The 9,988-nt window shown below is 40.8% G+C and overlaps 1 protein-coding gene across 2 annotated transcripts in view; it reads left to right on the forward strand.

Moving 5' to 3' along the window:
* Positions 1 to 8,482, forward strand: part of LOC108926313 (nuclear factor of activated T-cells, cytoplasmic 3-like) — a 48,461-nt gene extending 39,979 nt beyond the window's left edge. For both annotated transcript variants that reach the window (XM_018738929.2, XM_018738930.2), the window contains exon 10: positions 5,399 to 8,482. In XM_018738929.2, coding sequence (XP_018594445.1) covers positions 5,399 to 5,475 — 77 coding nt within the window. In that variant the 3' untranslated portion in view covers positions 5,476 to 8,482. The remainder of the gene's footprint in view (positions 1 to 5,398) is intronic.
* The last annotated feature ends 1,506 nt before the right edge of the window (positions 8,483 to 9,988 follow it).

The following is a 9,988-nucleotide window of genomic DNA, read 5'->3' on the forward strand; positions in this document are numbered from 1 at the left end:
CACTGCATGTCAAAGCAGTTTTTGCACGGACTTCTCGGTGACTTGAAGTGAAAGAGCTTTTTATTGAGTCACTGTGTCCCGTTCCTGTTTGTGTGCCATTTGTTTGAAAAACGGGTTTGATCCGGGATGTTTTACCTATATGGTTAATGTGGTTTTTGATGAATGGACGTTCTCTGGCACACAGCATGAAAGGGAATTTCTACGTCAATTACAAGTATGTGATGTGAAATTTGGCTCAACACAACGAAGCAACTGATACATCATGGTTTTTTACACACATGTATTTGCTGGAGAGTGCAGCTGCCAGGTCTAGTGTTTACCTTCAAATTTTACAAGCTGCGGAGCTGTGATATTCTTATGACCATTTAAAATTAGGGCTGAAACATTGCAGATTTCCCTCTTAAAAATTCTTTTTAAAGAATGGTGACGTGATACTCTTGCCAACGAGGAAGAAATTAACTGATCAAAAATCAACATGTGTCTAGAAGAAAGCAGGTATGGAACACGTACACACTAGCATGACCTCATAGGTTTGATAAAGACGGTAAGGGCCGTGAGGGAGAACAAAACAGACTGAGACATTAGTGTGTGTTCATTACAGTACTTCACAGAAACACACACTTCATTGGACAATACTGGCAATAATCTAGGGGAGGCCCCCACAAGTCATCTTCAGGGGTCTCCTTTTCAACAAACGAGTCAACCAAGAGTGTTTAAATTTTGCAGCAAAGTTGCACAAGCTCTTAAATGCAGAGCGCATTTAGATACATCTGACTTGATGCATTGCTTGAACATATCTCTTTAAACCGTCACAATTTTTCCCTCCAAAATAAATAGTGAAATTCGGTTGCATAATTCAAATTAATCGATACTTGTTCTGTAAGGTGTACGACAAATGAAAGCAGAAAGAGTTGTGTAATGTGTAATATCAATAGGAGAATTTTAAGCAGTAAGTTCCCCAGTGCAGTTTTTTTGTAAAAAAAAAAAAAAAAAAAAGCAACTTATTTTTAAGGTGTTTTGAGAGCAGAAATTGAACCTTTATTAGAAAAACTACAATCGAAAAATACAAAGGGGGAGGAGAAGAAAAAAAAAAAAAACAGAAAAGTCACAAAAAGCCGTCAACTACCATCACACAGCTGTTGTGGTAAATTTCTGATGTAAACAAAAGTTGTGCAGAAACCTGGAAGAGTAACAAGTCTGAAGGTCTCGGTCTTCTCGTGGTGTGAAGAAGTGTGTGGCTGTGAGAGGAAGACGCCCACACGAACAGGATGGAGTCCGACTGTGGCTGCTCGAACATCTCTCACATCTTCTGGGGAAGCAAACATAAAAACAAACTTCTTCACTTGTGCTTGATATCTATTTTCACATTTTTTTGTTTCACAACCGTTTCATTCTTGTCTTACGAAATATTTGTATTTTCATGCGTTTAAGATGTTTGGGGAATTGAAGTGTATTTGTAGTTCATATTTAATAACTTATCTCTTCTTGAATCTTTGATACATGGCGTAGTATTTGGAAATGCCACTACATAGTTGCCGTACACTTTGCAGAGTAGAGAAAGTAACCCGAAAAGATTGTCCTCTGTCATTGTGGGCCAGACGTATGCGCAGAAACTCAAACTCTTGCTGTCCCTGACCATCCTGTGGTGTTAAAACCATCCGCCCCAGCACTAGATGTTTTGTAGATGTTCCATTTTGAGTCCTTCCTGCTTGCAGAATGAATTATTCAAAGCCACTTGCTGAATTCCCGTTTCGCCTGTGGCATGAAGGAGAAAAACAGGGAGTAGATTGTAAATGGGTTATGCAAATTAGGGTTAAAAGTGCCTTTTAAGTGGGCAAAGTAGAGTAAACTTCCGTAACATGGAGAGCAGGGACATCCATTTGGTACCTCATGGAGACATATTCTTTTGTTCTTCTCTGGGTAACATTGCTGTTACGGTTCTTTATTACCGCTTCATGTCTCGAATACCACTTATACAAAATAAAACTGCAGTAACGTGCAATAAAGTGACCTGAATTGCATGTGTGCACTTTCATGCGCGTGTTTTTTCTCAGCTTGTAAATATCCACAGTACAAATAAATAACTGTTTCTGTGAGAATGAACTCAACATGAAAGTGTTGTATTGGGTGTCATTGTCGATACAATACTGACCTTTAAATGTACTGCGCCGGCTTTGACGTGCTAATGACAGTGTTTCTCCCGTCGTTTGAAGTAGCGTTTTAATAGTGAGCTGAGCGTTTTTCTTACCTTAACACTGTCTTTTCGTACCACTCTTGAGTGCTTTCCCTCCCCTGTTTGTTCGTGTGTGGGTGGGTGATGCTCTGCTCTCCTGCTGTCCCTGTGAGTTTGCTCCGAGAGGAAGGCTACAGGTGCAGCACGGCCACATCAGGCTGCGTTGATTGAGCGATCCAGAGAGGCCACAATGGCGAGCTGCCGCGGCGTGCGGATCTGTTTACCTGCCCATTCATTCCCTCTCACCTGCTGTCAGAGCAGTCTCAGCCACGGGGCACGCAGCCTTCTCCGTGTTTCCATGCGCAGCCTATTCATAGGCGCTTATTTATAGCATTTGTGGGTTCTTTCTTTTCACAATTTAAATAGGTACCAGAAAAAGCAGCCCGCACCTCTGCTTTCTTTGTGTTTTCTTGATACTCTGCTTTGCAAAGTATTAAATGCTTCTGTAACCTTATATTAGATATTTGTGCTTAATAATTTAAGAAATGCCCTCCAGCAGATGCTTGTAAATGGAAAATGTTAGCATCTAATTCAGGGACATGTTAGCAACTAATTCAGGGACCAGAACTGTCATAAGAGCCAGTGAACAAGTGCTAAAAAAAAAAAAAAAGTGTAATTTTTGTTGACAGTAACTGGATTTGTAGGTCTTACTTTTAGCAGATTTTTAGACTTAAGTTTAAAAATTGTTACACGTGTGACAATTATCCTTTGGCTTAGCCTTAACAACCCGTAACATTACCTTAGATAAAACTTTGTGCTAAATGAGCAAATGTAAATATACCAATGAGATTTTATCAACGAGAAAATTTATTAGTCATTTTATCAATGAGACGACAAAAATATTTATCACTTTTTCCGATGGTACGGACAACTTTCTTTCGCCATGCTCCTTGCTTTGTTGAGTCAGTGCTCCCGAAAGCAGCTTTAATGAATTTGATTTTGTTGTTGACTCACGGGTTTTACTGGCCACAGCTGGCATCACTGGCTGTTATTTCTTTCACTGTAAAGCAACCAGTTGATTATGAAGAAAACCTCCACAGCAGATCCTAAAAGAATGGGCTTCACCAGAATTGTGCCCGATTATTTATCAATTTTATTATGAACACAGTAATAGACATATTTTGTTGACTTAGACAGTGCTGTAATGGTCTGTGCTCAATGGTTGTGTAACAGGACTTGTCCGGGGATTGAAACGGACAACTTCCAAGATATGGTTATGTTTGATTTGTTGACCAGTATATCCGCTGCTGCCTAGTTAAAGCTTCCAGGGTGCTTCTGGTGAGCTTTGTACGATTTGCAGCTCTCATTTTTCTGTAAAGTTTATCTGAGCAGTGGCCTACTTGCAGCCGACGTGCAAATGGGTTGATGTTTAAGCGAGTTACCTTGGGTTAAGACATGCATTCTGTCATAGTACCATCAAAAGGTCAAATCTCACTAGTACAGCACAGTGACCCATGGCCCAGATTGCAGCACTTTAAACCTCACCAGAATAGCTTCTTTCCACTTGTCACAACAAAGCTCATTCTAAGCTGGTGCATCTTTGTCGCCTTCTCTCTAGATTTCTGTGTGAACGCAGTCCTTCGGCAGCGACAATACTGCCCCAGTGTGGTTAAAAAGAAAACGTGGTAGAAAAGACTTTCCCCTGCTGTGCTGTAGCCTTTGAATAATGGTGTACGTGTACAAGGTGGTATGGTGGCACAGCAGGTAACACTAGTGCCACTGGGGTTGTGCGTTTTGAAATCGGCTCAGTTTGTGCGAAATTTGCACATTTTTCATGTTTGCTTAGGATTCCTCCTGGTGTTCCGATTTCCTCCCAAAGTCCAAATACAGATGATTCAGATGACTTGGTGACTCTGAATTGCATGCAGTGTGTGTGTGTGTGTGTGTGTGTGTGTGTGTGTGTGTGTGACACACACACCGCTGCACTGCACAATGAATTGGTAGTGAACTGTGAGTAGTTTAGCGTTGCCTTAGACGAAGCTGTCTAATTTGTATCTTGCGCTTTAATGCAAACCAGATGACTTTTGTTGTCGCAGTTAGGGTCTTCCCCCACATTGAGGGTTGTGCGTTTCTCAGCAACCCTTTGTATTTTGAATTATTGTAAATTAATTCATAGTTGCAATCAGTTTCAACGGTGTATGATTTTATGCATAACTGAGCCCTAAAGAGATTTTTTTTGTTAAAATATCACTACCAATCACATTAAAATAACACAATTACCCCAAGTTAACATTAGTCACATGTCACAACATAACTAGGCAGTTTCCCTTCATTAATTACTCTAATACTTTTATTCAATACACATGCACTCTTTCAGCTGTCTTATGGCTATATATTTAACAGTCACAAAACTTAAATTGTATAATATTTAGGTGTTGATTTAACTTTCAGTGCAAAAAAACAAAAATGTACCAGTAAAGACAAAAGAACTCAATGAAAACAATGCATGTGAATTCACACTCGTGGAATATGTTGACGCAGTGTCTCTCAGCACCTGAGATGTGAAATTCAACGTGGGTTCAGTTCCTGCTCAGGCTGTGCGGAGTTTACATGTTTACGTGTTGTCCGTGTGGCTTTCCTCCCAAAGATGCGTTTCGGGTGCGTTATTGACTGTCAATGGCTCGTGTTGCATCAGTGTGTGTATATGGAAACCACAACAACAGAATATTCAAGGAGGTGATCTTTCCTTCCTGCAGAAGCAGTATTTACACTGTTTTATGTTGCCTTCCTGTGTAAATTCTTTATAGCATACTGTATCTAGCATTGTAAATTACCTTGGATAAATATGTCAGCTGAATAATACTTAACCATTATAAGATGTCCCGGAGAAAAGTGTCTGCTAATTGAATGAATGTAGATGTCTCGTGCTGCTCATCCGTTGGGAGGGACACATAATCCAAATTCGGTTCTCATAAACACAAAGAATTGCATTGTAAGATGAAGTAGAGGCATTAAATGAAACTCTCAGTAAAGGTAGAGTCTTGTCAATCGAATGGGCGCATCTTGGAGAAAGACTTGTACATTACTCTTCTGTGACTGTTCTTTTCAGGTGTGTGTCCTGAACATCTGCGCTCTTTCACTAAGAGCTGCGGTGAAATGCGCATTTTTTGATACCTGTCCCGTAAGTCATCGTCACCTGCATGCTTGTGTGTCCTTTTTCTGCAGTGAACGAGATCATTGGACGTGATATGTCCCAGTCCCCAGGTTCCCACGGGCCAGCAGATTCCCGCAGTCAGTCGTAGCTCCACCCACAGCCAAGAAAGGACCCCCTTGACCGGACGCAGTGCTCCCTAACCTGCGTTTCCGGCACTGCGGCGTTCCCTTGCGGGACCCTGCTGGAAAAGAGGAGCGATCGCGGCCACCCCCTCTCAGGACTCCAGACGCAGCAGCTGGGAGAGGCACAAGATACTCCACAGTGGGTTCAGTGGCATGGAGACCATAACAACAGAAGATTAAAGGAGGTGATTTTTTTCCTTTCTGCAGAAGCAGCTGATTTGTTAGCCCTGTTTTGGACATCTTGCAAGTAAAAGGTTCACATTGATCGTGAGGCCTGGTCCAGTTTGGCTGCTGAGAACTACAACTACGCTCCAAAAGTTACTAAGCAGCAGAGGATGCATGCCGAGCTGTTAAGCAGTTGTTTTGAAAATATGGAATTTGTCAAGAGCATCGTGTTCCTGCTGTAATGTCACAGGTTAAAACCAATGAATGATGTTAAGAAGCACACAGGTTGTATCCCCGCTGTAGAAGAGATGCAGCCATGACTAGGAAGTGGAGGCTGAGCTCGTTCAGCCGCAGCACAGCAGGTAATGGGGCAGGGATTAGGCACAGTCCAGTGTCGCTCCCTGCCGGGGAAGGTCTGTCACCCTCCTGTGCTCTGTGGGTCATCGAGACAGATCGTCCAGCTTGGGTGACTGGAGCAGAGTTGTTCGAGTAGCCTTGGAATTGAAGATGGAAAAGACTGTTGTGCCCTGGAGCTCCGTGAGGGTTTGTAATATGCAACATTCCACACTTAGAGTGTTTTCTGTTGTTGTTTTTTTTTTTTTTTTTTTTTTTTTTTGAAACTTGTTGACTTTTGATATTTTCCTTTCCCCTCTTCAGGATGCACAGTTGCCTTATAAACATATAGTCGCTTTGAAAGATGTCAGAAGCTTTTAATAGAATGTTGTTTTTATATAGCTGACTTTAATCTTAATGTTAATCTTATAAAGAGTAAAAAAAAGGTTTTTTAAAAATAGCTCAGCCTATTTGTAGATAGCGGATGGCGGATCAGGAAATGCTTGTAAAGTTGGTCAAATGGTCACTGCCTGGTTGCTTTATCACTATGTCATCAGATTTGCTGAGGAGCCATTTAAAAAGAAACTATTTCAATATTTTAATTAAGGTGCAGTGGTAAGTCTTGATCATTTGTACAAAAAAAAAAAACCACGTGGGGTGAAAAGTGAATAAGAGACAGATGTTGACCCCTGCCGGTTGGTGGTATGATCTGCAGCTCTACCAGGAAATATTACTCCTGGTTTCCAGGGGTTTTCCTGTGTGCCTTCCAGTTGAACCCGAACATTCTGATCGATATAAATTGCAAGTTCTGAGCTACTAATGATTACTATATCACAGTGTTGAGCGTACAAAGGAGGCTTCAGGAAACAGAATAAGAAAACTGGCAAATTCCCAAAGAACAAGATGTGTCCGACAGCAACGGTACAAAGAACAAACTCGCCTGCGCTTTCCTCAAGAAGCGACCCCACGGTTTCTCTCTCCCGTGGTGTTGGAAAGGGATGAGATGATGGGTTCATTAGGTGAAAAGCCTCCATGGACAACACTGGTTCGCGTTGACTGTGTGCGAGTACAGATCATAGCACAAAGTTAGTCCTTAATGAGTACAAACACTTTATAATCAGCCCAGACCTTTGTCGGTTTTTGTTACGATATACTTTTTGCAGAAATGTTATCAGACTTAGTTAACATAGTTAACAAACTCTTTAAGGGGGTGTAATGGGGTAATTTAATGTTTAGCATTAAAAATAAATCCAAACAAGACTAAAAGCTGAAGAGATCATAGGCACGTTTTGTTAAAACTGATTTATGAAAGATTTGCATGCAGGCTTACGTTATGAATGACAACGTAGAAATGGTTATAGCTTCTCTATACAAGTAGTTTCATACCGGATGTGTTCAGGTGATACTGTATAAACGTCTCTATGCAGGATGGTATTTATTCTCTGCCTTAACCAGTTTTTATCTGTTGTGGTAGTGGTACTGGTGTGTGTATATTTTTATATTTTAAGAGTTGGTACAGCCACTTTAGGGATGACTGTGGAGATCTTCTGAGACTGTGTTGACACAGCACTGCAGAGGTGTGTGGAATTGCAGAATTGCAATGGTGAGACAAAACCTGCTATGCACTAATTTTGTCTGATGCCTTTCAAAAAGAACATTGATGCCTGAAGAAGCAGCAGCTGTAGAGATGCTTTAATGTAGTTCCACTGAAAAATAAGACACTCGCTTCCCTGTGCAGGGGTGACATGTTTGTTTCCATTTACTTCACTTTGGAGAAAAGCATTTAATATGAGCATCTTACTGGGTTGTTGTTTGCTTCCAATAAACTGTAGATTCAAGACTGTTAAAATGTCTGAATTTCAATGAAGACAAAGCACAGAAATGCACAACTATGCAAACTAAGAATGTAACGCAACGTTGCATTGAAATAAAGTACAAATAGTACAAATGTATGAAATTCCCATACTGAAATTCCTAATTTGTATTTTAGCGAGAAGCGCATCTGTTAAGTAGGAAAAACGATTGACGTGTTTTCAAATTCTGATCACAAGTGTAGCCTAGGAAAGCCTTAACATGAGTAGCTTTTATTGTCTGAGAGTACGCTCTTTAGGAAGCGAGAGGCAGGACAGTGCAGTGGGTGCTGTTTGTAGATGATACCGGCGTCCGCTGTCTGCATGCTGCCGTCCCTTTTCTGTACCAAAGACTGAACAGTTGTGTTCACGTTTTACTCACCAGTCCGAACACAGACTTTAAAACTCTATTTTTGATACTCTAGGTGGATTTCATTCCTAAAGGTTTAGAGAAAAAAAAAAAAACATATAAAGAGTTGTTAAAGTGAAAAGGGAAGTACAGGTTTAGCGTATGTTTACAGAGCTTGTAATATTTCATGTACATTATGTATTTTAATGTTTTTGTAATTAAATGCAGTGCTTTTATGAAAATTTCCAAGGAAAAACTAAAAGTGCATTTGAGGCTATTAATTGGTAGTGTATCAATAAAAAAAAAAAATTAAAAAAAATACGAATTTGTCTGTGTTTTTCTGTTGGTGTGCTGTGGGCTCTGTGGAGAAAGCAAACCTCTTGTTAATCTCACAAGAGCACAGCTGGCCTCCACCCTGCTACTCTGTCTGGAGAACCAGGTGAGGTAACTGCAGTTAAAAGTGGAGCAAAAACAAGTTTCAAAGTAAGCTTTCCCGTAAGGACAATGCCTCTTGAGTCCTGATTTGGTGAGCAAGGGTGCTCTCAAGTCATTTTAATGCTTTTTTTTTTTTCACCCCCCCACCGTTGAGCTCCGGAGAATTTTACATTTATTTAGCTAGTGCTTTTCTCCAGACAACTTGTTGTTAAGCTGCTTATAATGATTTACCCAACTGGATCAATTTAGTTTAATCAAGGGTACTACAGCAGGAGGTGGGATTTGAACCAAGGGCTTTAAGTGCAAGGCATCAGCTCTGTCCACTAGTCTGTCTGCCACCTCTGCTTTAGCCGTTACTGCCCCTTTGAGTCTCTGATGCTATCATGAACACTCGAACGTGGATTGTCTGTGAATTTTAGTGCAGAGTGCATATACAAGTGCGTAGGTGATTAGTGCAGAATCTGTGCTGTGCACAAACCAGGAGACCTGAAAAATGTGGTGACTGAAGGATTCAGGGAACACGGTAGCTGGTAGACTTGGAAGACTCTGTGAATAAGTATTTAGATGGTATTTAGAAATTTAGAAATATTAATTCTCCATGGTCTAAAATAAGGAATACCATTTACTACATGCACCAAAACTTAAACACAGGGATGGATTTAATATTATTGCAGGTCATCCTCTGTGTTCCCCCCCCCCCCGAAATCAGGTTTGACAACAGCTCAAAAGATGTTTGGTGTGTGATGATCACACATTGGTTTCAGGAGACAATGGGAACCCCTGTGAAAAGCGTTCATGCCACGAAGGTACAAATTCTGGGGGTAGGAGTATGTGCCAAACCTGACGAGTGAGGGTGGCCCTATTCTTTACTTTAAAAGTCACTGCCATGGTTACCTTGGCAATTAGTGGATGACAGTATGGCTGTGTCCACCAAGAGTGTCACAGAGAAGGAGGCTGAATGTTCTGGTCCATAAAAGCACATAAAATAAGTCTCAAGAATTGATGCCAGTTTTCTCCTTAAGAACAGGCTGTAGCAGATTGAGTTTCTCATGAAACTTAAGCTGTGCCTGCAGAATTTCCACGGCACACCTATGTCAAACACCCCATCTACACTAATGTAACATGATATGAAACTTTCTGTCCTGGATGCATTAGTATGAGATTAAACATAAAAATCTCGCCCTTTTCAGCTTCCAGACTGAACCTGGATGTCAAATGTTTGCATGCACGAAAAGACAGGCTGTCAGCATCGATTTTATCTTTGTGTTGCTTGTATAATATTGCCGTGTAACTTGTCTACTGAAACATTTTTTTTTTCCAGCTGTGACGATGGAAAAACAAAAATAG

The sequence above is a fragment of the Scleropages formosus genome, chromosome 7 (genome assembly GCF_900964775.1).
Source record: "Scleropages formosus chromosome 7, fSclFor1.1, whole genome shotgun sequence".
Taxonomy (NCBI): Eukaryota; Metazoa; Chordata; class Actinopteri; order Osteoglossiformes; family Osteoglossidae; genus Scleropages; species Scleropages formosus.